This window comes from Neofelis nebulosa, chromosome 4 (assembly GCF_028018385.1).
Source record: "Neofelis nebulosa isolate mNeoNeb1 chromosome 4, mNeoNeb1.pri, whole genome shotgun sequence".
Taxonomy (NCBI): Eukaryota; Metazoa; Chordata; class Mammalia; order Carnivora; family Felidae; genus Neofelis; species Neofelis nebulosa.
The window spans coordinates 115,124,284-115,152,193 of record NC_080785.1 but is presented as its reverse complement, the minus strand read 5'-3'; the positions used below and the strand labels follow the sequence as shown (position 1 = coordinate 115,152,193).

Below are 27,910 nucleotides of genomic sequence, written 5' to 3'. Positions count from 1 at the left end.
AGGTTTTCATTTGCATTTGAAAACACCACAGGTTTCCCACAGATTTGACTATGCTGTATGCCCTCCAGATAGATACTTCACCTCATTCCAAATCCCCACTCTCACGTGGTTCTATTCTGGCTCTTTCCACATCCTTCAGGTCTCCTGAACATTCCTTCTCTCTCTAGCTCTCAGGAACTTTAATTGACTCATTAATTCAGAGCGGGGTAGAAAGTGTTAAGCACCCCACCGCCCACCGCCACTTCTTCACTCATCGCACACGTTGGCTAAGAGCTAAAGAATCACGGGCTTTGTTTTTCCACCTCTACAACTGGTGGAGAACCACCGGCTGGCTTTAACGCTTCGCACGTTAAGTGCCTGGGACAGCAAAACCTTGCGAAATTACCAGTCCTCCCCTGTTGGTTCTTACGGCGCCTGCGCAGAAGCCAGTGCACAAGCTTGGCGCTGTTGAAGCCCACCTCCGCCCTTCTCGCCCTCAGAGATTCGGCGCTCGACAGGCGTCTGTCAGGCTGCCTTCCGGTTTCGGTGCCGCGCAGGCGCGTCTGCCGAGCGTCGAGCAACCGATGGAGATGGCGGCCGCGGCTGGGTGAGGGACCGCAGAGGCCCAGAACCCCGGCGGGAGGACCCGACGGGCCTGCGTGCCAGGGGGAGCGCGGCCGGGTACAGAGGGCCGGGAAGGGTCTGAGTGGCGGAAGCTCGGCTCACCTCAGGAACAGAGACGGGAGGGCCGTGCGGGTGTGGGATGTATGCGGTTGTGGTGGGTGTGACGTGCTTGGTGGGAGATGTGGCTTTCGGGCCGTGAGTTTCGCCTGCATTGTGCTTGCGACGATTGGGCTCTGTGTGATTGTGTGGTTACGTGGGGGCGTGCACAGTTGTGTTTGGTTATACGGCTGAGGGTGGATGAGCGGTGGTCTCCCGATTGCTTGCGTTTGGTTCCCTGGTTGTGTGAGGTTGAGGCGTTTGGGTTCTGAGTTTGTGTCGAGTCGTTTGTAGCGTTTGGTGTGGCGTCTGTGCGCCGTGTCACGTTGTCATGTCCGCTCTGTGGGGTCGAGTCTTTCATGTCGTGTGCGGTTATGCGACCTGTGCATAATCGTGTTGAATTGTGTGGAGGGTGTTGTGCGCGGTCGAGGCCGTGATGAGTGCGACTGTGGGATGTGTAGTCTCTGCGGCATGTAGCCGTGTAGCATTCATGCTGGGCGTATAATTTCAGGATATGTAGGTATGATTTTTATTTTTTACGCGGTGTGGGTTGAGAGGGGCTTGCATATGTTAGGGTTGTGGGGTCTGGCTTCGTGGTTTGTAGTAGATTTATTTGGTTGTGGTGTGTGTGTAGTTATGCGATTTTAGAGTTCGTTCAGGCATTCATTCATTCACAAATGAAGCTTTCTTGCGTTTCTTCGTGGTAGGTGCCAGGGAATGTGCTAGACCCTGGGGTAAGGTGGTGGGAAAAGCGCATAGTCTCTGCCCTTACAGAGCTTAGAGCCTTCTGTACTTAGTTATTTTATGTACTCGTGATTATAAGTTGATACGAGCGCTGTCCCACGGGAGAATGCCTCAAGTAAGAGGCATTTCCTTGAGGAAGCAAGGTTGGGTTGAGATGTGCAGGGTGTGTGTGTGTTTGATTTGTGGTTGTTAGGGTGAGTGCCTGGGAAGGAAAGGAGCTTTTAGAGTCCCCGCATCCGATGAACCACTTGCTGGGGAGGAAACTGGAACTGCTATTTCAGTGACGGTCTGGAAAAGGGGCTGAGATCTGGGTGTATATAGTCATGGGGTTTCTTAGAGGGAAAAAACCAGGGGCCCGGTGTTTCCTTTGCTTATTTTCTGGGTCATGGCTACCTTTCGGCTTTGAGGACCAGGCATTCCGTCCTCACAGGCCCTCTGAGCAGGCCTATCCGAAGCTGAGAGTCATACATTTCCTCTTACTCTCTACTGCGGTTTGTGACCACAGGTTTTTGGGGAGAAGTTTCTCTGCTTTTGTGGAATGGTTTAATCTGGATTCTCCCAAGGCTGGGTGTTTTTCTGAGGTGACATTGGAAGTGACTTTGGCATGGCCCAGTAAAAGTGAAAATGTAACCTATTAAGCCCTGAATGTCTGAAGCACTAAATCCTTTTATTTTTGAAGCAGTGAGAACATTAGGCTGGCTTTTCAGCTGTCATTTATTGACTTATAAAACCCACTATGTTCACTGTCGAAAAAGTACAAATATAAAACACAAAATAGATTTTTCTTTTTACCACTGGATTAAAAAAAATTTTTTTTAACATTTATTTATTTTTGAGAGACACAGAGAGAGAGAGAGTACAAACAGGGGAGGAGCAGAGAGAGGAGACACAGAATCCGAAGCAGGCTCCAGGCCCTGGGTTGTCAGCACAGAGCCCGACACGGGGCTCGAACTCACAGATCGCGAGATCATGACCCGAGCTGAAGTTGGCTGCCTAACCAACTGAGCCACCCAGGCGCCCCTTACCACTGGATTTTTAATGCTCCTCCTTAGACTAAGGTTGGGATTTTTGTTTGGTGTGGTTTTAGCTTTGCTTTTGTTTTTTAGGGCAAACACTATCTCTTTTTCTCCTTGCATTTTGAAACATTTTTATTTATTAAAAATTTTTTTTAAATGTTTATTTTTGAGAGAGAGACAGAGTGTGAGTGGGGAGGGGCAGAGAGAGAGGAGGAGAAAGAATCCAAAGCAGGCTCCAGGCTCTGAACTGTCAGCACAGAGCCCTGTTCGGGGCTCGAACCCACAAACCGTGAGATCGTGACCTGAGCCGAGGTCAGATGCTTAAATGACTGAACCACCCAGGCGCCCCACTCTTTGCATCTGTGATGTAAGTATAAGAGCTTAGTATATGTGGTTGAGTAAATGACCAAGGTAAAGAGTCAAAAATTTCTGTGTGTGGGGGCGCCTGGGTGGGGTAGTCAGTAAAGCGACCGACTCTTGATCTCGGCGCAGGTCGTGATCTCACTGTTGGTGAGTTTCAGCCGTGTCGGGCTCTGTGCTGATGGCACAGAGCCTGCTTGGGATCCTGTCTCTCCTCTGCCCTTCCCCCACTTGTGCTCTCTCTTTCTCAAAATAAATAGACTTAAAAACAAATTTCTGTGTGTTGGTAAGTACTTGAGACATTTCCTCAGTGGCTGAAGTGGCATACAAATTATGGAGTTGGACCAGTTGAAGTTGAATGTTAGAGAACTGCCTGGGTTTTGTGTTTGCTTTTGAAGTTGAATTTTCTTATCTTCAGGAATCTGTGCTTCCTACTTCAGCGAGTTGCCATTGTCCAGTGATGTTCTCAAATCTTTGAAGGTTTTGTATTTCAGTGTAAGGGTTTGAGAAGGCAGTTTGTGTTCTGAAACTTGCAGTGAGCAAACATTAAATAATCTTGTTGAGCGTTGAAAAGAACAAAGAAAATTCTCAATTGCTGCTAATTTGCCTGAATTGCCTCTTTTCTGTCCCTTCTTTCCTGTTTCAGAGCTTCTCCTACTCCAGAGAGGAAACCTCATCCAGAGCCATGATACCACTTTCCCGTCACCTGTGTGCCGCTTGGTTAAGCTAATGCTGTGAGAGCACTGGTCCCTTGTGGAGGAATCAAGCTGACTCTTGGCATGAGGGGTTGAGAGGGACACTGCTATGGCTTCTCTGGATGACCCTGGGGAAGTCAGGGAGGGCTTCCTTTGCCCTTTGTGCCTGAAGGACCTGCAGTCTTTCTGTCAGCTTCAGTCACATTATGAGGAAGAGCACTCTGGGGAAGACCGTGATGTCAAAGGGCAAATTAAAAGTAAGAGGCGTGAGTTTTTTGCCTATCCTGTTCTGTCCTTGGGAGCTTTAACTCATGGGATGGTTTTCATTAGCTTCCATGATGCCACCAGAAGGTGATAAACAATAGTAAATTAATAATAATGGTAGTGAACATATATCTAATGCTTACCATGTGCCAGGCATTGTTCAAAGTCTTCCCCATGAATTCACCTCATTTAATCCTCATGATACCTATCGGACTGTGAGACCCCATTTTACTGTTGAGGGTACTAGTCACAGAGAAATTAGGTAACTTGCCTGAAGTCACACCGTGAGGCAGGGCATGGCTTTGAACCTAATAAATGTAATCACTGTGCTCTCTGCTCTCTCGCTAGACTGTTTGAATTATGTAATTGCCAGCCTGTGAGGAATATGGAGTGGAATTTCTTTCCTTAGCTCTGAAAGTGGAGGCCCATTGTATATCCATTACCCTGTTACAAATTCAAGCCTTCCTGCCATCCTTCCTTCTTCAACTATACCTTGTCCTCTGCAGCCCAGGAAAAGGAAGGTCAGAGTTGAAAAGCAAGGAGAAACAACCTAAAAAGTTAAACTTGGTTTTTGAGCTTCTCAGGCCTCAGGTTGTAGAAGAGTCACAGAAAGGATTTTTTCAAAGCAATTTTAACTATACATAGTGTTCATTTCTGGAATTCAGATTCTAACTCCTAAATATGATGCCAGTATTCTGGAACTCACTTTCCTAGTGATTCAGCTAATCTGCTTCTCCTAGCTGGCAGCATTTCTGAAGGCAGTGAGATTACAAAGGCCTGGATGTGTATTCACAATTCTGTGTTGGGTGTGAGAGAAGGGGATGATCATATATTTCTAAATGGACTTTGGCCTCCACATATGCAAGTCACATGCACCCTGTAATGAAATAGTCCCTCTCCATGTCTCACTTTTCAGTTCAGAAAAAATTGTTGAAAGCATTATCATTTATTACCTCTTTCTAACCACATGACAAAGTCAAACATTTTCATAATCCTGAGGGCTGTGATAAATGAGGTGTCTATAGAGGCTGGAGCAGAGTCATAACTGTTAGCAAAAAAAAAAAAAAAGTTTTGTATTTTGTCGTTTTCAGAGTTCCTTTATAAACATCGTTATTTCATTTGATTCTTCCAGCAACTCTGCAAGATGGTGGTTGGTTTCATTCTACAGAGAAAAAGTGAGGCTCAGAGATGTTGAGCAACTTATCCAAGGTCACACAGGAATTTGTAGAGGTAGACTTTGACCCCAGGTCTTCTGTCACCTCTGAGTCTAGTGCTGCTCTTTCCACTTGGCATCACTGATGATACCAGACCCTGTGTTCCAATCACAGCTTGCCCTGCAGCTAGAATGCAAACAAAAACTGCTCATCTAAGTTTCCTTGGACAGCTGGAGCACCTCTGTGACCTTTAATGAGCATCCAGTCTGAGTGTCAGCTGTCATATACCATGATGTCACTAAGACTTTGATGCTAGTGGGTTCAGAAGTTAGACAATGTCTTCATTTTCCTGTGGTAACCCATTTATTAGAGGAAAAACATTTAAGGTTATGTAGGGAATAATAGGTGTGAGAATCCACTTAAAGAGTAATAGAGATTTTATGAGTTGTGAAAGAAACTTGAAAGAATTCTCTTGTGTTTTTCTTTGTTTTCCCCCTATCTCTACCTCAGAAGAGCTAAGAAATTGAGTTAAGCATTTCTTTAGTACTAATGAGCATTTCTTCAGTCAGGAAGGATATCTTGCTTCTGTGGGAGTTTTCTGTGTTTTGGAATCAGGAAAGTAAAGTTTTAAAGATTGACATCAAAGATTTTTGAGAAGTCCTTTGAAAAGCATTTGGTCTTTTGGTTCTTAGACATTTTATGACATTGCTGGTTTTGTCAAGTGAAATATTAAAGCCAAAAGAGCAAACCTTGATACCAGGTTTTGGAGGTGGTTTAAGAAAGAAAATATAAACTTGTCATTAAGTGGTCAGTGAGTTTGGGCCCCAGCCCTGCTTCAGCTTCAGTTTAGCACATGTACAGTAAGTATAAGAAAAGGTAATTGAAAATTAACTGTGGCTTTTGCTTTGTGTTTTTTTTTTTTTTTTTAGTAGTTTTTTTTCCCTCTGCTTTGTGCCTTTAAAGATATATGGGATTGTTCTTAATTGGCCTCCTCTTGAAGGGCTATACCTGGGAAGGTGGCCAGTGTGTTCTTCTATCCTCTTCTATCCTAAAGTGGTTAAATTACATGGACTTGCCTGTTTCACTGGACACAGCTTAGTTTTGTTTGCAGAAGTGAATTTGTGTCTGCTAACTCCAATTTCCTGTCTGCTAACCCTTTGTTTACCGTTTTCTGTTTTCTCTCCCCTATTGTTAAGAATGTCATCTGGTGGACCTTATTTTTCCAGGTGGAGAAAGCCATCTCAGAGTGACCGATAATCAGGGAATTTGCTTATTAGCTTGACCGCCTAACAATGACATATATATATAAGCTTAACACTTTCTCCCTCTGCCTGCCAGCCCCTCCATATCTGCATTTCCCTAGAGTTTTGAAAAGCTTTGGTAGTTTTTAATGTTGTTCAGGTAACAGCAGTTCAGAATTCAGGGAATTCCATGAAGTAGTGATCTATTAAATGTAAAAGAAATTACATTTTGTGTTAAACCTGGTATTTTCTACTATATTCTAGTGTCAGTAAGGGATAGTCATCCAAGACTTAAGAACATTAATGAGAGCAACTTAGGATCAAGAATTCTTTTTTCCCACCAGTTGACTGTTCTCCTTCAACAGCAGGTCCTCTTAGCACAGGGGGCAGAACCCCTGTTCTGTGGAGGCATAGTTTTTGAGTTGTGCTGACTGGGGAGAGCTGGGGTTCTCATTTCAAACAGATGGGGTTTCCACTTCCAGCACTGCTGCCTTATAAGCTCTGTGATCTTGGGTGCAGCAAGTTTCCCCCCCTCTTTGATGTCACGTCCTCATTTACAAGTAGGGATACCACCTGCCTCATAATGTTGTGAGCATGAATTGGCCTAATGTATTTGAAAGCACTTTGTGCCTGGTACATGCAAGGAATCAATCCAGGAAACATTCATTTTCTCTTGTTACCAAGTCTGGTTCCCTTTGCTTATGTTGTAGGTATTATATCTGTTTCTTGAAGCTTTTTGTCAGTGTCAGCACACATGCATTCATTAAGTGAGTGGGGGAAGAAGAACTCTATGTACAGATAAGCATTATGGGGAGCACCAGCCCAGGTGTTGGTTTACTTCCATCCTGGAAGTAAATAAGAAGTGTTTCCTCATGAGTCCATAGAGTAAATAAATTAATACTGTAGAATTTAACTTTAAAAACTTTGTTTTAATTGAAATATACTTTACAAATAAGTTTTTAAGTGTGCAATGCAGTAAGATTTGAAAAATGTATATACCCATGTAACCACCTCCCCAATTAAGATCTAGAAAAAAAAAATTTCCATTTCCTTGGTCCCCTCATTGAATTTGACTTTAATACTTTTATTTAATTGGGCTCTTAAATTTGGCAACAACTAGTAATGTAGCTACATACTGGCTACATAAACCAACTTACTGCTAATACTGACTAGTGAATGGATTGCTCTGGGGGTTTATCATTGCAGTTTATTTGGGATCCAAAAATTTTCAAATGAAGTATAGTCATTTCATCACTTTTTGTGTTTGAGATTTCCCTTGACTTTGTGCTAGATGTTCTTTGTGGACTCATTTATGGTGTTTGTTTGATTTTTCCAGGTCTTGTCCAGAAGGCTAAGAAAGCCAAGAACAGGCTGTTGAAACGAGAAGGAGATGACCGAGCAGAATCGGGGACACAGGGCTATGAGTCTTTCAGCTATGGAGGGGTTGACCCTTACATGTGGGAACCCCAGGAACTTGGTAAGAAATTCTGTTCCTTCATTCAGCAAATGTTTGAGCATCTTTATGTCCTAGGTGATGTTTTAAGAGTTGAGGAGGCATCAGTAAACCAGAGGCATCAGTAAACCAGAATGGTCTAAACTTCTCACGGTTCTTATGTCCCAGTGGGGGGCGAAAATGGACCAGAATGAGCCCAGCACCTACTTTGTGTTAGGCACTGCATTAAATGCTTTACACGTGGACTCATTTAATCCTCACTGCACTTGATGGGGACCTTCCCAGAGTCAAACAGCTAAGCAGCTGCAGAAATGAGATAGGAATCCAGGTGTTTGACATCAGCTCCGGCGTTGACTTGGCTGTCTCCTCTCACGTAGTAGATTACCTGTCTAGCAAGAGGCACTCACTGATTTGTGCAACTTAATTTTCGAAACACATAATTATCATACCATCTACTGATTTTTAAAATAATCATCTTTTGGGGTGATGAAAATGTTCTACACTTTATTTCGGTGATGGTTGGTTGTACAACTCTGAATATACTAAAAACCATGGAATTTGTGTGCTTTAAATGGTGAATTGTATGTCCATGAGTAATAACAGAGCTGTTACCAAAACTGCCACGTGATGTTGAACTAGCTAATCTTACATGTCCTTTAACTGTTGAATGATAACAAATTTAATATAACATTTTATGTCCATGCAATAGATAAATAATGATTTACTCATGAGGCTCTATTAATTTTCATATTTATTATCTTCAGCACCTTTCACAAAAGCTTTGTGAGCTGTAAAGGGTAGTGATGCTCATTCCCATTTACAGATGAGGAAATAGGCTGTATGAAGGGAACTGATATTTATCCAGGGTCATCTACTGTTTTCTTCTTGTAGGGCCACTATGGAATTCTTCTTTTTGGATGAGAAAAATCTTAGAACTTCACTGTCCAGTAGGATAGCCACTAACTACATGTGGCTATTTAGATTTAAATAAATTAAAATCAAGTAAAATTTAAAATCACTTCCTTAGGGACGGCTGGGTGGCTCAGTTGGTTAAGTGTCCAACTCTTGATTTCAGTTCAGGTCATGATCTCACGGTTATAGAACTGAGCTCTGAGTTGGGCTCTGTGACAGTGTGGAACCTGCTTGGGATTCTCTCTTTCCTCTCTCTGCCTTTCCCTCAATCGTTGCCTCTCTTTCTTTCTCGCTCTCAAAATAAATAAACTTAAAAAAAAAGTCATTTCCTCAATCATACATTAGCCACTTTTCAAGTGTTCAATCTGCACCTGTGGCTAGTGGCTGCCAAAGTGGAGAATGGAAACATTTTCATCATGGCAGGAGAAAATGGCTTTAAAAATAATAGTATACAACGTAACACTGTCTGTTAATTATATTTACATAAAAAAATAAAATTAAAAATTTCAAATCAACGTGTTGTACACCTGAAACTAATATAGCATATGTTAATTATACTTCATTTTTAAAAAATAGTAATTATACATATAATTAAGAGTTAATATGAAAGTATGTAGGAAAATTTGTGGATTCTTATTAGCTTTTCAATAGCCTGTTTTATGATTACCAGTGTTAAATTATCAGAGCAATTTTCTGATTAATTTGCCTGTTTTCAACAACCGACGAAGTCAAAATTGTGGAAGGTCAAGAGAATGGCAGATTTTAGAAGTTCATATTTAGGTCATCCCTAGGAATTTGAAATTAAATTTAACTAGATATTAGAGAGTATGGTAGGGGAGAAAAGAACGAAGATGATGCAGAGGGTAGCATGTGAGAAGCTCCAGGTAGGGTCCAAGGTATAAATGAACCGGCCATGGTTGAGAAGAGGAGGGGGACTGCGTGCTGGGGGGGTGGGGCCAGGTGCAAGGGGAAGGGTTGGTGTTTTGGAAGAGGGAATATTTCAGATCTGCTGAGACAACAAGCTACTTGATTCCATTTGTGTGAGAATGTTCATCCTGGGTCTTTGCTGCTGGACTGAGCAAGGTATCAGTTTAACTGGCTCCTCCTGTGGCATCTGTTAGCATTTACATTTTGGGGACTATTTTGAGAAGGACTGTTTTGATTCTGATGAAAAACCATAGTGTACCAACTTTGGAAAGTACAGAAAAGTATGAGAGATTTTTAAAAGTTGCCCATAATGTTAGTGTCCTTTTTACTGAACAAAAATTCATGTGCCAGACAGCGCTCTAAGGGCTTTATAAATTTTAACTTTTTAATCCTCCTAATAACTCTGTGGAGCGAGTACTATTCTTATCCCCATTTTATAGATGAATGCTCCCAAGTTACAGAGATGTTAAGAAACTTGTCTAAGGTCGCACAATGTGTGGCAGAATTGAAACTTGACCTCCGGCTGGCTCCGGTTCAGGCTCTTATCCACTGTACTCCGAGGTCTCTGGTATTGTACTCTGTGGCCTCCAAGGTAACCATGGTTAATTAACATTTTAGCAAATTTGTTTCCATTTGTTTGTCTTTGAATTTTTAGTAAGACTCTAGAATTTCTACTTCGTGTAAAAGTCATTGAGGATAAGCAGGAAGGGAGAGGGGCTCTTTCATAGGAATGACAGGTCATTTGTCTCCCCATCTCCTCTCCTTCTAGGTGCTGTGAGAAGCCATCTTTCTGACTTCAAAAAACACCGAGCTGCCAGAATTGACCACTATGTTGTTGAAGTCAATAAATTAATAATCAGGTTAGAGAAGGTAAATTTTGTTGTTTTAAAACCTTTTTTTTCTGCAAGTGTAACTTTTCTGGGAGAAAAGAATTCTATTTCTACAGTGTGTACCATGTATGTTGTATCTGTCTGATGCTGGCAGAGAAAACGCCCCATCTAGAGCTCACCTAGAGAGGTGCAGAGGACCTGCTTGGGCAGGTCTAGCTTGGGCTGGTTTTACTGAAGGAGACGGCCCCGGTTGACAGACTTGCCACATAGCCAGGCTTTCCTTTTCCTTTCTCTGAAGCCTACTTGGCTGCTGGAAAACCTTTCTGCCTTCAAATTATTTCCTCTTTTGGGTGTCCCAAGTACAAACACGCAGTGGGGCATGGTGTGTGATCCTTGATAGCAAACTGAGAAACTGGTGACAAGGTTTGTGAGGACTACTCAGCCAGGGCCAGTGTTAGTGTGGGAACTTCTTAACTGAGCCTTCTTGTCCTGTAGTACCAGAGTGCATCTTCAATACCGCAGTCATTTTTTTTTTTTTTTTAATGTTTATCTATTTATTTTGAGAGAGAAAGAGAGTGCATGATCAGGGAGGAGCAGAGAGATTGGGAGAGAGAGAGAATCCCAAGCAGGCTCAACACTTTCAGCATGGAGTCCCGATGTGGGGCTAGAACTTAGGAACTGTGAGATCATGTCCTGAGCCAAGATCAAGAGTCAGACACTTAACCAACTGAGCCATTGAGACACCCTAATACCACAGTCGTTCTGTTCTACTCTGACCCTAGAAATGCTTGCTGTGTATGACCTGGATTGTGTCGTGGGCATGGTAGCACCTGCAGGTATAGTTCTTGATGTGTACTCTGTAGGACAGAAATATGTGGCCAGTTTCATTGTCCAGGAGGACCGTGGAGAATCAGGAATTCTCCATTGCTTTCAATAGCCACACCCACCACATCTTGGCCTACCCCTGCTTATTGCTTAAATGGGGAGCTGACAATAAAGAGATTGGAATCAGGTCACGGAAAGGGAGCTGCCTTCCAGATGCAAAGCTAATACTCTGTCTCATGCAAAATTGCTTTTGTGGCTTTGTGGGGTTGGTGATGACAAATGAGACTTGAGAAATGAAGATGTGCAAATTCCTGCTTGATGCCTTTTGCCTGTGGAAAGTGTGTACATCACCTGTTTAACTCTATTTGCACTGTTTTCTCTTTGTCAGCTCACTGCATTCGACAGAACGAACACTGAGTCTGCTAAGATACGAGGTAACTCCAGAATTTTGCTTACATTCATTCTGTTTATCTTTCTTCCTGATCACACCTCTTTTTTTAAAATGGTTTGTTTTTCTGTTTGTTTGATTTTTGTTTTGTTCTTCCCAAAGCAATAGAAAAGTCAGTGGTGCCTTGGGTCAATGACCAGGATGTTCCTTTCTGTCCAGACTGTGGGAATAAGTTCAGCATCCGTAACCGCCGCCACCACTGCCGGCTCTGCGGGTCTATTATGTGCAAGAAGTGTATGGAACTCATCAGTCTCCCTTTTGCAAGTAGGTAACGTGGAGGCGGTGCCCTGGACCCTGATCTCCTCTTGTGACTACCTTGTTTGCTGATCACCACTTAGTGATTTTTTTTGAACATTTTTGTCTGAGTTAATGTTCTATGGGTCTTCATCCATCACTTACTGATTCCATGAAGCCTGCTATAGGCTAGGCACTGCCAGGGCCCAGGGATACAATGGTGGATAACAAGGGCTGACAGACTTTTTCTGTAAAAAATCAGATGGTAAATGTTTTAAGCTTTGTGTGCTACAGGCGGTCTCTGTGACATTTCTTTTTCTTTTTTAAAAAATTTTTAATGTTTTTATTTATTTTTGAAGGAGAGAGAGAGAGAGAGAGAGAGCGAGAGCGAGCATGAGTGGGGGAGGAGCAGAGAGAGAGGGAGACACAGAATCTGAAGCAGGCTCCAGGCTCTGAGCTGCCAGCGCAGAGCCCGATGTGGGGTTGGAACTCACAAACTGTGAGATCATGACCTGAGCCGAAGTTGGAGGCTTAACCGACTGAGCCACCCAGGTGCCCCTCTTTGTCTTTTTTTAAACAACCTTTTAAAAACCATACTTAGCTCAAGGGCCATACAAAAGCAGGCTGGTCTTGCTTTGCAGGTCATGTTTGCCTGCCTCTGGTCTTTAAGACATCATCCATTCTCCCAAAGGGTCTAGCATCTAGCAGAGGATACAGACTTACAAACAAATAATTGCTTTATAAAGAGATAAGTACTATGAGAGACATTGTGTCAGACACTCAGGAGAGCTGACCCAATTGTGGTCAGCCCTGCTTGGAAGTGGAGCTTGTAAGAGAAGGTCTTAAAATATGAGTACCAGGCTGTCCTTCCCTTTGAGGTTAAAGTCACAAACCGTTCACTGTCATATAGAACAGACTGTAACGTCATAATATGAGAGACACTGAGTGCTGGGGAGATCAAGAGCATGGATGTTCAGGTTTGGGAGGTGATGTTCGAGAAGAGCCTTTAAGATAATCAGGATTGCAAAGAGAGCAGGAGGGAACCTGGGTAGAGTGAAGAGCAGGAGCAAAGCTGTGGAAAGGCCCTGGGGAAGGTTAGTAGATGAGCAAGTAGAATCGTTGGGGGAGTGTAGAAGACACATTTGAGAATTATGGGGACGGTGGCTACAAGGTTTGCTTGAACCAGAGGATCAGAACTCTGAGTCTCAGCTAGTTAAAAGTTGTTAAAGATGATCTCCTGGGCTTTGGGCCAATTCTGGGACATTTAGTGTGGTTTTGCAACCCTGGAGAGTTCTGCTAACTCTGCATGTGCTGTTGGCTACAGAGCATCTGGGCAACATGGGGCAGAAGCAGATGTTTCCTCTGTCCAGTTCTCACACTCAGCAGGCACACATTACCTTGATACCTTCCCTTTCTCCCTGAGACTGACTTTGTGTCTCACCTGAGACTTCATAAGCTATGTTTTTGGGACACTATTCACCTTTCTTGTCTTGAGCTAATTAATCAACATTTACTGGGCAGCTGCTATGGGGTAGCCCTGTTGTATATATCGGGGTACAAGTATGAAAGGGCAATTCCTACCATCGTAGAGTCACAGATTCATAGAACAGCCCTGGGTATACATAGCACTGTCATACTGGGACAAAAGTAGAGAGTGCTCTAAGAGGGATGATATGGTAGGAACTGATAGGAAGGGCAGATTTTTTTTTTTTTTTTTTTTTTTTTGGTCTCAAGGAATATAGGGCTTCCTTTGTCTCAAGGAATATAGGGCTTCCTGAAGGATGTGCCATTTGAGCTGAGCTTTGGAAAGGGTAGGAGTCAGATGTTTGGAGGCGGGGAAGTCTGTCAGGACAGTCTAGGGATTGGATTGGTTGGAGGCAGAGCAAATGGAGGAGGGCAGTTAGGGTCAGGTTAGGAACGGGCCTCAGAGCCTCAAAGAGACCTTCCTAGACTGTGTGGCTCTTTCCTAGCTGGCAGTGAGAGTCTCTCCCACCGCAGAGCCTGACCCCAGGACGGCAGAGGTCTGGTGCTTCTTGCCAATAGACACAGCCTGTATCAGCACCTGTGGCACTCCCCTCTGTTGTGAGCACTAGGGTGATTGGAGTCTGCGGGCTCACTGCTGCCTGTCCTGTGTTGTGCTTTACAGATAAGCTTACCAGTGCCAGCAAGGATTCCCTGAGCACCCACACCAGCCCTAGCCAGTCACCCAACAGTATCCATGGCTCCCGCCGGGGCAGTATCAGCAGCGTGAGCAGTGTAAGCTCTGTCCTGGATGAAAAGGATGACGACCGGATCCGCTGCTGTACACACTGCAAGGACACACTACTGAAGAGAGAGCAGCAGATTGATGAGAAGGAGCACACCCCCGACATTGTAAAGCTGTATGAGGTGACTCACTGTGTGCGGTCCTGGTCTGATGCAAGATGCAGATTTGGCTGTTAATTACGTACACGCCTGCACATTTTGGAGACGCTTTGGGAAGTTGTTCCTCTGAATCACTTTTAGTCTCTGCCGAAGGGCTATAGTGTGATTTCCTAGCTAGGGCCCTGGGTAATTCACAGAGTCATTGGGGGTGTGTTGCAACAACCTCGTTCCCTCTCCCTTCCTTGCCTACTTGAAAGCAGGAAGTTGGAGACTTTGGTGGCCCAGGGGCAAAAGGAGGAAGGATGGTTGCCGTAGGGTGTGGGCAGGATTTGGGGGTGAGGGCAGAAGCTGGAGCAGGTGGTAAACAGTGGGCCATAGGAGTCCTGGGAAACTCACTTGGAAGCTTCAGGCTTTATGAGTTTGAGTGACTGCCCATGAGCATAGAGCTTCCCCTTTAAAAAACTTTTTTTTATGTTTATTTTTGAGAGAGAGACAGAGTGTGAGTGGGAGAGGGACAAAGAGAGGGAGAGACACAGAATCCCGAAGCAGGCTTCAGGCTCTGAGCTGTCAGCACAGAGCCCAGTGTGGGACTCAAACCCATGAACTGCAAGATAGAGCTTCCCCTATTAAGTCCATTCAGTTGCCTCAGCTGTCGTTACCACCAGCAGTCCCAAAACACCATTGGTAGATGCTCACTTTGAGTGGAACGTAGTGTAATGAAAAATGGGATTTAGTGTCAGCCTGGAGGTGAGACTGCCTCAGCCTCCCAGTGGCCAGGGGGACCTGCAGGCCAAGGAGAAATTGCCAAGTGAAGGTTTCGCAGGGAGGTGATAGGAGATGGGGAGGAGATCAGCCTGGGCAGCAGAAGCAGCTCATGCACAACCCTGAGCAGAGGAAGAGTGTATAGGTCTTCTCGACTTACAATGGGGTTACATCCTGATAAACCCAACCAAAGTTGAAAATATCCTAAGTCAAAAATGCATTTAATACATCTCACCTACTGAACATCATAGTTTTGCCTGGCCTTAACCGTGCTGGGAACACTTATATTAGCCTCCGGTTGGGCAAAATCCTCTAACAGAGACCTATCTGATAATGAAATGTTGAGTGTGTCCTATAACTGTTGAATACTGTACCTGGAAGTGAATAACAATGCTTGTAAGGGTATTGGGTGTTGACCCGCGTGATCGCATGGCTGACCTGTAGCTGCTGCCTGCTGCCCAGCTTCGCGGAGGGAGCGTCAGACTGCATGCCGCTAGCCCGGGAAGTGATCTAAATTCAAAGTCCCAACTACAGTTTCTGCTGAATGCCTATCAATGCCTCACACCATTGTAGAGTTGAGAAATCATAAAGTCCAATAACTGTTGTAAGTTGGGGACTGTCTATATATTGTGTGATGATCACTGAATGGTCACTGTTAGCAGTTCTGCAGGTCATAATGGCTGTGTTTCTGGAGTCACCATGAAAATACTTAGACTTCTACTAGAAATGGTGTTAATGAAACCCTGTGCTGAGCTGCAGATGTAGCCATTATCCATTCTGTGTATGGAGTTCGTGACCTGATAACTCATTTTTGTAAATAGCCACTGTGCTTTTCCTTCCTTCATCTTTGAAGTGAGCCCTGGCAATGCCTTTTGCTGGTATCTTTCATCACCTGGCAGAGAAAGAATGTAGCAACCAGTTCCTTCCGTCTGCCTTGGTAAACTCATTGGCTTGTGTCCTGGAAGGCCTTGCTCCCTGCAAAAACATCCGGTAAAAAGTTTTGTTGTCACTTTCCTTCCTGCAAGATTTACTGCTTCTAAAGGAGGTCTGTAAATCAGGAAATTGATAACAGTAAAAACAAACAAAAAGCACTCTGCATATTTCTATATTAGAAAACTGTACGTATTATTTTTTTTAGTAAAAAAAATTTTTTAAGTAGGCGCCATAGCCAATATGGGGCTTGAATTCACAACCCTGAGAATAGGAGTTGCATGCTCTTACTCTTACTGACTGAGCCAGCCAGGTGCCCTGAAAACTATAGATTTTAAATGCCTCTCTATTGATAACAGTGTAATTTTTCTGTACCTTGAAAGCACCACTCACTTCTTTTTTGTTCTTAGAAATTACGACTTTGCATGGAGAAAGTTGACCAAAAAGCTCCTGAATACATCAGGATGGCAGCATCATTAAAGTAAGCTATTCCTCTGTTTTTCTAATTCAGTGATGACTGTTTTCTTGCCTTTAGGGCAGCCCCTCGGTAGCTGAAAATGAAAATCTTAACTCTGGCTGTGCTTTTCTTCTGTGAGCAACTGTGGAGAATCTTTGTCATATCTATATAGTCCCATGTAGCCATGTTCAAGTGACTCCAGTCATTTTTCTTTTTAATTTTTTTTTAATGTTTATTTATTTTTGACAGAGACCGAGACAGAATGCGAGTGGGTTAGGGGCAGAGAGAGACGGAGACACAGAATCTGAAGCAGGCTCCAGGCTCTGAGCTGTCAGCACAGAGCCTGACGCGGGGCTCGAACTCACAAGCTGTGAGATCATGACCTGAGCTGAAGTCGGACACTCAACCGACTGAGCCACCCAGGCGCCCCGTGACCCCAGTCATTCTGATTGAGCAGGTTCATAGGCCCCACTGCTGAGTATAGCATCTGGAGGTGAGCAAGGACAGTATTCCTCATGCACCTGCCTAGCTAGATGCTACTTCAGGGTGGCATTGAGGTGTCAGGACTTAGAGCAAGCATTTCCTTTAGAGCAGGGATTGGCACATTTTAGCTAATGGGCCAAATCCAACCTGTCATCTCTTTCTTTTTTTTTAAATTAAGATATAATTCAGACACCAAAAAATTCACCCTTTTAATGTGTACAGTTCAGTTGTCTTTAATATATTTACCAAGATGTACAACCATCATCACTGTCTTAATTCTAAATCATTTTCATCAGTCCAAGAAACCTCATACCCATTAGTAGTCACTGCTCATTTCTCCTCTCCCTGGCAGGCACTAGTCTGCTTTCTGTCTATGGATTTGCCTATTTTGGACATTTCATATAAACGGAATCATAAATATATATGCTCTTTCATGTCTGGCTTCTTTCACATAGTGTAATGTTTGCAAGGTTCACTCCTGTGGTAGCACATGTTAGTGTTGCATCCCTTTTGTGTGAATGCATTTGTATGGATAGACCGCATTTTGTTTATCCATTAGTCCGTTGATGAGCATTTGGGTTTTTCCACTTCTGGCTGTGATGAGTAATGCTTCAGTGAATATTCATGTATAAGTATAAGTCTTTTTGTGGACATATGATTTTATTTCTTTTGGTTATATACGTAGGTGTGGGGTTGCTGGGTCATATGGTAACTCTAGGTTTTAAACTTTTTGAGGAACTGCCAGACTGTTTTCTTAAAATGACTGCGCCACTTTATATTTCTGCCAGCAGTGTATGAGGTTTCAGTTTCTCCATATTCTTGCCAACGCTTGTTATTGCCACTTGTTTTTATAAGTAAAATTTTATTGCCACATAGCCATGCCCATTTGTTTGATTATAACTACAAACTACAGCAGCAGAGTTGAACAGTTGTGACAGAGACTATCTGGCAAAGCTAAAAACGTTTATTATCTGGCCCTTTACAGAAGAAATATGCTGACATTTTCTTAGGAGCATTGCCTCTTCTGTAGGTTAGTGATATGTGAGCTGGAGTTTGAAGTACTACTATTAGAATCAGATCCCCACAGTCTTTCCCCAACCTGCAGGGAAGAAAATTATGGCATCCCGTGCTTTCGATTTGAGAATTATCTGCCTTTGTTTTTATTTACCCACTTACTGTGGCAATATGTTATAGTGTCCCCACAAGCAAAGCTTGGCTTTTCCTTCATGATGTCAGTGACTACGTTCTAAGTCTATCATGTGGGTCTCACATGAAAAGAAAATTAACCTTTTCATTTACAAGGTCCTTAAGGAATTTCTTGACTTATGAGTCTGTAAATGTCTGACTTACAAAATACGAATCGCTTAAACCCAGTTGGTTTGTGGCAAAAAATATCCTTTCCCTTGCATGTCTCCCTGCCTCTGCTGTTGCTTCAGGGCTCTTCTTCCAGTCCCTGTTCCCTCCTCCAGTGTTTGCCAGCCCACAGGGAAGGAAAAGAGAGGTGGGAGGGAAACACAAAAGAAAGAAACCATTGCAGACCACCTCCATTTCCCCCAGTCCTAGCACCTGGATGTCTGTAGCCTCTGGCAGAAGACAGTGTCAGGGGAGGAAACCCTTGTTTCTCCAGCCCTCTCAGCCTCCACTGCGCCTTCTCTTCTATTTGCACCTTCTGTACCCCATTCTTCCTCTTTTCATTCCAAGAATGAAGAACGGCAGGAAAGGACACATTTTCGTTTCTACCTGCAGTTCACTGAGCAATTTCGATCAGTGGAGCATATATCCTTCCTGTGAGTAGGTTGGGAGAAGCAGCTCAAGTCATTCTGGTATATAGCTCCCCTAAATGGAGACTCGTTGGCTTGGAGCACCTGTCTCATGCTCTCTTTCTCCCTGAAACTTACTGGAATGAACACCTTCCTCCCACCTGTGCCCATTGGTTTGAAATCATGACAGGATTATCTTCTTCCTGGATGCCAGCAGGGAGAGCTGTGTTCCTGGCGGTCTGAGCTGGCACTAAACTTTGTCTCATGATGTTGTTACCCATGGGGCTCCTGTCCCTGAGTCTGTTGTTTTTCTTGTTTTGTGCCTCAGACACGCTTGTGGATTAATGGGCCTCCCCATCCAGCTGGGGAACTGCCATTGCTCAACGTGTTTCCAGACGTCTAACTCCTACTCCTTCTCCAAAGATTGGTTCTAAAGGGCTTTAGGTGAATTTTACTCCCTCATTCATTCGATGGATATTTATTGAACACTACCTACGTGCCAAGTGCTATTTTAGGTGCTGGGACTGTAGCAATGAACAGTGAAGACCGTGTCCACTGTTATAGAGCTTCATTATCATGGGAGCACAGGCCATAACCAAGTGAAAAAGTCATGAACAAGATAACTCCAGACGTGATAGGTGCTCTGTGGGAAACATGTTGGTTGATGTGACTGAGACCTTGGGAGTGCTTTCAGATTTGGGCCAACCTTGTTATTTTCCACGTGACTTGGAGATACCAAGACGAAGTGGATGCATTCTCAACTCTGGTCTGATGTTCTTTTTGCAAACTATGCAGTTTGAGATGATGAAACCACCTTATTGGATCCTCTAGTTACAGTGCACACCAAGATTTTTCCAGCTCAAACTTTATCGTAGATGATAAACTAGGTCAGCGCCGCAGTCCTTTCCGTTTATTTCACTTAAATTGCTGCTGCCTCAGAAAGGGGGTTGAATGGCCATTGCTGAGGCTGCATTAATAGCTGCAAGGTCTTCTGAAGCGTTTCTGTTTTCAGTGGACATGGATGAAGCTTGGCCATGTGCTAGTTACTGAGGATATAAAAATGAAAAGCCATCATTATTGCACTTGGATTTTGGGCCTGATGGGGGTGACAGACTTGTAAATGAACAGTTCTAAGATCACATGATGACTGCTATTGTTCCTTGGAGTTAAGTGGAATTAAGCCACCTCTGGCCTCCTCTGAAGTCGCCTGCTCCACCCTGGGTACTGCTCCCTTCTTAATTTGGAGTCAAAGTGCTTTTCTCATGTAGGGAACAATTGTTCATGAGACCCAGGGGCGTGGGGCAATTGATCTAATGCTGTGCTGGGTATTACTAGGTGTTGAACAGTGTCCCTGCGTAGTCTGAGTGAGAAAAGCCAGGTGCTTTTTCCTCTAATGTGGTGTAGCCAACTTATTTAGTAAACCACTTTGTATGTCTTACTAGGTATAATGAAATTGTTTAGGGAAAGTAGGCTAAAGTAGATTCATTTGCATTTATTTTGGTGACGAGTGTAAGAGCTAGTCCTTAGAGGCCTAGGCACAAATCTGTTCCTGTGGTATCTGCAGACTAAAAGAACAAAAACAGCTTCCACGTGATTAGCACTTATATTTAGAAGAGGAATGAGCCCTGCATTATAGACAGAAGTCTGAGATAATACCTCTTGGAGAGAATTACCTGTGTCTACCTTTGTAAGGCCTTAAACCTTTAGAGCCCTTTTACACAATGCTCTCCAGTAAGCGTGATGAAACTTGGATTAAACATTTCTGTGATTTCTTCTTAGTGCTGGGGAGACCACCTACAGTCTGGAACATGCCGGTGACCTTCGAATAGAAGTGCAGAAAGTGTATGAGCTCATAGATGCTTTAAGGTAAGGTGATGTTTGACTTGCTGCCTTGAGTGGAGGAGATACGGTTTCAATGAGGGGGGTGGGTGGCTGGCAGGCTTGAGCTCACCCGGAGTCCTGGGGAGTATGTGTGAGGAGCCAGCTGAGGGTAGGCGCCAGCTGTGGCTCTCAACACGTCTCAGTAACTTGGTTAAGGCTTCTAATGTTCCTTATTATTAAAGAAATAGGAACTGATTATTGACACCGTCTTTGTGCCAACCATTGGTTGTATCCACATCTCATGTATTGGACCAAAGTTACCCAGTGTGGTAAGGATTAATACGCTCATTTTGTAGGTGAGAAAATGCACCACAGCTGGCAAAGTGATGGAGCCAGGATAGGAAGCCAGATTCTTTCTGCTGGTCAACAGCTGCTTTTTAACCATGGACTTGCTGTTGGGGTTAAATCAGCCCTTTGAAGTGTAGAAAGTATAATGATTAAGAGGGAGAACTGAGATGAGGCAGCCTTGTCCATCTGTCTGTGCAGGACTGGCTATGTAATTTGCAGACCTAGTGCAAAATGACAATGCAAGTCCACAGTAGGGATTATTAGGAAGTTTAAGACTGTGACAGTAGAGGGGCGCCTGGGTGGCGCAGTCGGTTAAGCGTCCGACTTCAGCCAGGTCACGATCTCGCGGTCCGTGAGTTCGAGCCCCGCGTCAGGCTCTGGGCTGATGGCTCGGAGCCTGGAGCCTGTTTCCGATTCTGTGTCTCCCTCTCTCTCTGCCCCTCCCCCGTTCATGCTCTGTCTCTCTCTGTCCCAAAAATAAATAAAAAACGTTGAAAAAAAAAAAAAAAAAAGTGTGACAGCAGAATATTAAACCAGGCCCTGGCTACTCCCTCATGAAGTTGGCCCTACATGTGTGGCCAGTCCCTTAATGGGTTAGTGTTGGTTGTTTACCCTGTGCTGTATTGGGGGCCTTGGGTACAACCACAGGGTAAGAAACCGGCTTTGCCTTAAAGGACACTTCGTGAAGTCTTTAACCTGTTTCCTCCACGGATGGTTCTGGCATGAAAGCCTGGCAACTCAGAGATTGCTCCCTTGTCTCTGGGGCTAGCAGTGCTTGTTACATTGATATGTTTGTTCCATTTCAGTAAGAAGATCCTAACCTTGGGCTTGAACCAGGACCCTCCACCACATCCAAACACTTTGCGGCTGCAGAGGATGATCAGATACTCAGCTACGCTTTTTGTGCAGGTAAAGCCATCTTGGGGTGATAGGAATGTCTCACTTGCCTCCCCTGCTTTTCTGCCTCTCAGAAGGCAGACCGTGCCAAAGGCTTATTTCCTATTTGTACACTTATTATTTTTTAAAATTATACATACAGTCATGTCACACTTAGAGAAAAATCTGGACTACAAAGAAGCGTAGAAACTTCTTAATTCTATGTCCCCAGGACCATGACACATCATTCTGGCATATTTTCCTTTTTTTTCATTTGTATTTGTTATATACTCACTTATGATTAGTACATATTTGCAAATTTATGTTTTCTCTTTTTAACACTGAATTTTGTATCATAAACACTTTTTACTTAGTCTTTGTTTAAACAGCTGTCACTTGAATGGCTACAGAATATGACTTTGCATGCACCATCCTTTACTCACCTCCTTTCACCGGGTATCTGATAGATTCCCGTGTTTTGCTTGTATGAATACTGCCTGATAGACATACTTATACATGCCATTTCTTCCTCAGGATGAGCTCCTAAGGGACTCTTCCTGGGCCATTGCTTGGGAGGAGACAGCTGATTGTTCACAGACTGACTAACCCTGGGAGGTTAGAGTGGAGTTGTTTCTGCCTCAGCACACCTCTTGGGAGAGCCACAGTGAACCACCTCTGGGGCTGCATGACAGGGTGATCTAGTAGAGCCCTGTTGGCTTAGTTTTCCAACACTGTATTGCAGAGAAGTGGGCCCTTTGTCCTTTTTTTTTTTAACGTTTATTTATTTTTGAAAGACAGAGACAGAGCGTGAGGAGGGGAGGGGCAGAGAGAGAGAGAGGGAGACACAGAATCCAAAGCAGGCTCCAGGCTCGGAGCTGTCATCACAGAGCCCGACACGGGGTTGAAACTCACAAACCACAAGATCCTGACCTGAGCCGAAGTTGGACATTTAACTGACTGAGCCACCCAGGCGCCCAGGCCCCTTGTCCTTTTGATTAGTGGTATATTCAGCAGTCATGCGGTGAGTGCCTACTGTGTACCAGGCAGTGTTCTAGGTGCTGGGTCTCCTGCCATGAAAAAAGACACCCCTGTTCTTGTAAAATTTACTTTCTAGATGGGGATAGACCAGAAGTAACTAAAATATATAGCTTAGAAGATAGTGAAAAGTGCTGTGGAGAAACATAGAGCAGGGAAGGGGTAGCGGGCGTGCATGGGGCTCAGATGGAGGCTTACAAACAGACTTCATTAGGCTGATGTTCTTCCTAAAAGGATTAAAACATAAAATTGTCTGTGGCTTCCTACAGGAAAAGTTGCTTGGTTTGATGTCACTGCCAACCAGAGAACAGTTTGAGGAACTGAAAAAGAAAAGGAAGCAGGAAATGGAGAGGAAGAGGATCCTGGAGAGACAGGCAAGTGAAATGCTGCTGGCAGCGTCTTGGTCACAGAGGCTGCCCCAGGCTTCCAAGGGGTCCTCTGTGAGGTCGTGGTAAACCAGAACTTCTCATGCTCTCCGGTTTGCATCTCTCTTCTGTTCTTTTCCGGCCTCTCCTCTGTAGACACCAGAATAGTTGTTTTTCTCCCCAGGTCAGTCCTATATTTCTTCAGAGATTCTGCTGATTTTCTCCCATCCAGAATACCATGGAGGCTGCCACTTCTCCCTGTAGCACAGATTTCAGGGGACCCAGACCTCAGGGAGCTCCTTGTAGAACGCTTTGGAAGATGCAACATTAAACAGAATAATGTGTACATTTAATATTGGGTGAGATTCTAGTGTAGACGAGTGATACTAGACCTCACAGGTTTAAGACCAGCATGTGGCCAGTGAATAATCTAATATAGAGAAAATCTTATCCCTTAACTTACTATTATTTATGAATTTATTTTTGAAAGCCAGGCCATGTGCCTCCTCTCCCCTAAAGCACACAAAGCTAGATCTGACTTAGCAGTTGGATCCCTGAGTCCTGAGGTGGGCAGTTGGAGTCTCATCAGCACAGGGGCGGTGGGACCGTAGGGGCGGCTGATGGTATGGCTGCTGTCGGCCTGGTGACTGTGTTTCTTCCCTTCGGCTTTGGTGTCTCCCCAGGCTGCCCTGGAATCCCAGCGAAGGCTTAAGGAACGGCGGAGTGACCTGGCACCTCGTACGGCTAATGGGGAGGTGGCATCCCTTCGAGGGGGGCCTGCCCTCCTGAGAAAGGCTGAGGGCTGGCTCCCGCTGTCTGGAGGTCAGGGGCAGAGCGAAGACTCAGACCCCCTCCTCCAGCAGATCCACAACATCACATCATTCATCAGGCAGGCCAGGGCCGCCGGGCGGGCGGACGAGGTGCGCACGCTGCAGGAGAATCTGCGGCAGCTGCAGGACGAGTACGACCAGCAGCAGACAGAGAAGGCCATCGAGCTGTCCCGGAGGCAGGCCGAGGAGGAGGACCTGCAGCGCGAACAGCTGCAGATGCTGCGTGAGCGGGAGTGGGAACGAGAGCGGGAGCAGTTCCAGGCCGTGTCCCTACACACACGGACTCGGTCCCTGGACTTCCGAGAAATCCGGCCTTTCCAGCTGGAGCCTGGCAGGGAGCCTCGCAACCACCTTGCTTATGCTTTGGATCTAGGCTCTTCCCCAGTTCAGAGCAGTGCAGCTCAGAAGACTCCGTCGCCCGTCTCAGCTCTCGAGCCGGTCAGAGTGTGGTCTGGGCCCCCAGCCATTGGCCAGGAACCCCTCCCCCAGAGCACCGTGTCACAGCAGAGTGAGCTGGCCTCTCTAAACCCCTTCGAGGAGGAAGACCCCTCCAGCCCCACAGCAGACGGCACTACCAGCCCTCCGGCTGCAGAGCCTGCCTCTGGCCCTTCAGCCTGCATCCTCAAAGAATACAATCCTTTTGAGGAAGAAGAGGAGGAGGCCGTAGCAGGGAATCCCTTCACTAACCCAGACAGTCCAGCGCCCAACCCCTTCGATGAGGAAGATGAGTATCCCTGCCCGAGGCCCTCAAGCCCTCCTGTTCCTGGCAACCCATTTGAGGAAGCCACCTGTACCAACCCCTTTGAGATGGACAGTGACAGTGGGCCAGAGGGCGAGGAGCCCATAGAGGAGGAGCTCCTTCTCCAGCAGATTGATAACATCAAGGCGTACATTTTTGATGCCAAGCAGTGTGGCCGCCTGGATGAGGTGGAGTTGCTGACAGAGAACCTGAGGGAGTTGAAGCGCACCCTGGCTAAACAGAAGGGGGGCACTGACTGACCCCACTGACCGTGGGCAGGGCATCTTTGGGCCCAGGGCCTAGCAGGAGCCTGTGGAGCAGGGCAGGGCTGGTGGGCTCGGCGGGCAAGAGGGAAGGGGGAAGGGTAACATCTAAGGTGTGCACACAGGTTAGGGCAGGGAATCTGCTGTTTCGTGCTGTGCACTTGGAGGTTTTTCCACTACAGTTGAATATTAGTAAAGTGGGAACCAGAACAGGAAGAATCAGCATTCATTTGCTGTATTTCCTGGGTTGGTTTTTTGTTATTTGTTTTTTGAATTGGGTTTTCCCTTTAGAAGGGATTTTAAATTTTCATTACCGACTATAACTAAATGCAGTTCTGCTGCGCAGTCTTCGTGAGTCCATGTGCTCCTGCCTAGTCTTTGGTCCTTATGCAGTATTATAGGGAAGCCTTAAATAGGGCACTTTGTTCAGCCAAGATAGACAAGGTGGATTCATTTAAACCTTTCTTTGGTCAGACAGAAGTCTGTCCCTATTAGGCTTCTTTCATCTGGGGCTTCCTCTGCCCTGCTGGGCACATCCCAACCCATGCAGTGGAAGGGGAGAGGTGCTGCATGAAGGCAATAGTTTAGACCCAGGAGAGCCCAGGGTCTAAACTATTAGAGGGGTGGCAGGGGGTGATGTTTCACCAGGGCATTTCCATTCAATTTAAGTCCTTGGTTGTCTCTTTCAGGAAGTTAAACTTCCAGTCCCGGCTATCACTGGGTCTGACCGTGGGCTGTTCAGAAGATGGGAGCGGTTAACTTTTTGGTTGATGGAGGCAGTAGTCTTTGGGAGAAGAGTGTCTACCCAAATGTTACTCTGTTGGAACTGAATAACTGATGGTATAATTGTCCCAGAGAAACCTCCCTCTAGAGCTTTGGTGAAATTATTCTGGCCTGGGCTTTTTCAGAGGGCCCAGTCTGTAATTTAGGATTGTAATCAGGAAGCTTTTGTGGGACATTGCCAGGACAGTGGAAACTTCCTTGAGTCAGAAGATAAAATAATTTTCAGGGCAAGTTGATCAGCCTTCTTCCTTTTTGGATCATCCTGTCCTGATCTGGGCATCAGGGAGGTATTTTCGTACCAATGTTTAGTATTAAGAAGTGGAAATGTTTGAAGAGGCACAAGCCAGGATCATTCTGGTAGCACCACAGTACTTGAATTCTTCATCAAGTAAGGGCAAAAAGGGAAATTGTTACTTTAGCTCTGGTGCTTTGGTTTACAGGAATGTAATCCTTACCTGACGTCTGACATCATGATACCCAAGTGTGCTCAGCTCTAGGTAGAGTTCCTGCAATTAGGCTTGTTGATTAATGAACAATAACTGACCACTAGTCACTTTATATCCCTTAACTAACCCTGGGTCATACTCTCACTGGTTACAGGTGTGAGAGCTGAGATTCCTTTTGTTACCTTCTGGGAAGACCCCTGCTGGTCTTGAGAATGTTTGAAAAACATTGTGGTTTAAAGGTGATCTGTATTTGTGTTGACACTAGTCGCATTTCTTTAGCATCTGTTGGATTTTTGGGCTGAGTGAAAAGATCCTGTATAGGGGTGTGGGAATGGGAAGTGGGTGGAGGGTGTGTGGAGGACACTGTTCTGTTTGCAAACAAAGGAATATGAGTGGATTGCTAATGTCAACCAGTTACCAGCCTTGCTGATTGTGGTGGGGGTTGGGAAGTTGGCAACCAGGTCTGTAAGATGTTGCCTGGTACAGGCACCTTTCTTCCTTCTCCTGCCCTTCCCGCTGTTATTATGGAGGGTTTCACAGATGGTTGGCATTCTCCCTGCTGCTCAGTCTGTCATTGCTCTCTGATTGAAGAGGAGGATACTCTCTGCACCAAAAAGCAGGTAGTTCCAGAAGCTAAATGCTGCTTTCCATCATAATTACTTTTCTTATGAAAATATATCTCATAATTAGCTGGTGATTTCACTTCAGACTAGTTTACTGAACATACCCTTTTCCTGAAGTCAATCCAGGTAGCAATCTGTAAGTAACTAAGAGCATTAAGAACCACACATTTAAAAAGTTAAACTTAAAAACAAAACAAAACACTGAATATACTAAACCAAACTAAAACCTTCTGATGTGATTGAATTCTTCCATGGGTATATTCTTCCATTTAATTCTTCTATGGCTATATTCTATTTAATCATAGACCTGACAGGAATTAGAATTCTCTATACCTAACATTTCCCAGAATTCACACAGGCACAAAGTTGGCTTTATAGAGATGAGTTATCATCAGGGTAAAGATGGCCTATGGATTGCAACCACAGCTTCAAGTTCTTACCTCATGTGAATATTTTACTCTTCCCGCAGTCTTTCAAGGCAAACCACTCCATCTCATGAGAAGATGAGCAAGTTCTTTTTTTTTTTTTCTTAATTATTCTTTTTAGTAATCTCTACATCCAACATGGGGCTTGAACTCATGACCCCGAGATCAAGAGTCCCAAGCTCCTCCGACTAAGCCAGCCAGGCACCCCAAAAGTGAGCAAGTTCTTGATGAGGTGTTGGCAGATCTCCCTAGACAAAGATCACGTATGGAAGAGACTTTGGGGATTCAGATATCACATGAAGTTGGCCTTTGTTTTCACACCTTGTTTGTATTTTTCCATGTCTAATACGCTAAGGACATTTACTAATAGTACTTGCAGCTCAATGTGTCTTTGCTGTTCAGATACTAAAGTGTACTTCTGAGTCATCATGAGCCAGGTGGTAGGTTGGACATTGGCATAATTAGATGATGGTACTCAAAGGGAGAAGCTGGTCTCTTTACCAGGTCACAGAATGTGGTAGCAGATTGTATGGGTCATTTGATGGTGACAGCTTGAGGGTCATTGGTTTGCATGCACTACTCTGGGGCCTTGTATTGGAATCTTTTTTTAAAAATAAAATAACAGATGTTAGTGGTTGGGTGTATGTGTGTGTATGTCCACATGTGTTGCAAGTAAGAATTACCAGGTAAGATCTCTGCCCTCACCCCTTTCTAGATGACCATCTGAGTATCAAAAGATACTGGACAGAAGGTCACTGGGCTCTAAATGGGATAAATGTGGGTTCCACTTCTGTCCTT

At 44.7% G+C, this 27,910-nt stretch overlaps 1 protein-coding gene across 6 annotated transcripts; it reads left to right on the top strand.

Annotated features, from left to right (window-relative positions):
- Nucleotides 1–454: 454 nt before the first annotated feature.
- RBSN (rabenosyn, RAB effector) lies at nt 455–27,743 on the top strand. 6 transcript variants are annotated; one of them, XM_058725895.1, is made up of 12 exons: nt 455–586; nt 3,466–3,771; nt 7,510–7,650; nt 10,235–10,335; nt 11,509–11,554; nt 11,671–11,832; nt 13,949–14,190; nt 16,269–16,339; nt 20,338–20,424; nt 21,534–21,636; nt 22,908–23,012; nt 23,687–27,743. In XM_058725895.1, the coding sequence occupies exons 2-12, from the start codon at nt 3,624–3,626 to the stop codon at nt 24,830–24,832; spliced, it is 2,352 nt and encodes a 783-aa protein (XP_058581878.1). In that variant the 5' UTR covers nt 455–586; nt 3,466–3,623; the 3' UTR covers nt 24,833–27,743. The 6 variants fall into 6 exon arrangements, with proteins under 6 accessions (XP_058581878.1, XP_058581877.1, XP_058581876.1 ...); XM_058725894.1 differs by having other exon boundaries at nt 527–660; XM_058725893.1 differs by having other exon boundaries at nt 540–744.
- The last annotated feature ends 167 nt before the right edge of the window (nt 27,744–27,910 follow it).

Bases quoted from the DNA above. Each gene is read 5' to 3' on its own strand.
- RBSN (XM_058725895.1), top strand. From the start codon at position 3,624: ATGGCTTCTCTGGATGACCCTGGGGAAGTCAGGGAGGGCTTCCTTTGC. The intron at 3,772-7,509 runs GTAAGAGGCGTG...TGATTTTTCCAG, and splicing joins TGTCAAAGGGCAAATTAAAA to GTCTTGTCCAGAAGGCTAAG. The intron at 11,555-11,670 runs GTAACTCCAGAA...TTCTTCCCAAAG, and splicing joins TGAGTCTGCTAAGATACGAG to CAATAGAAAAGTCAGTGGTG.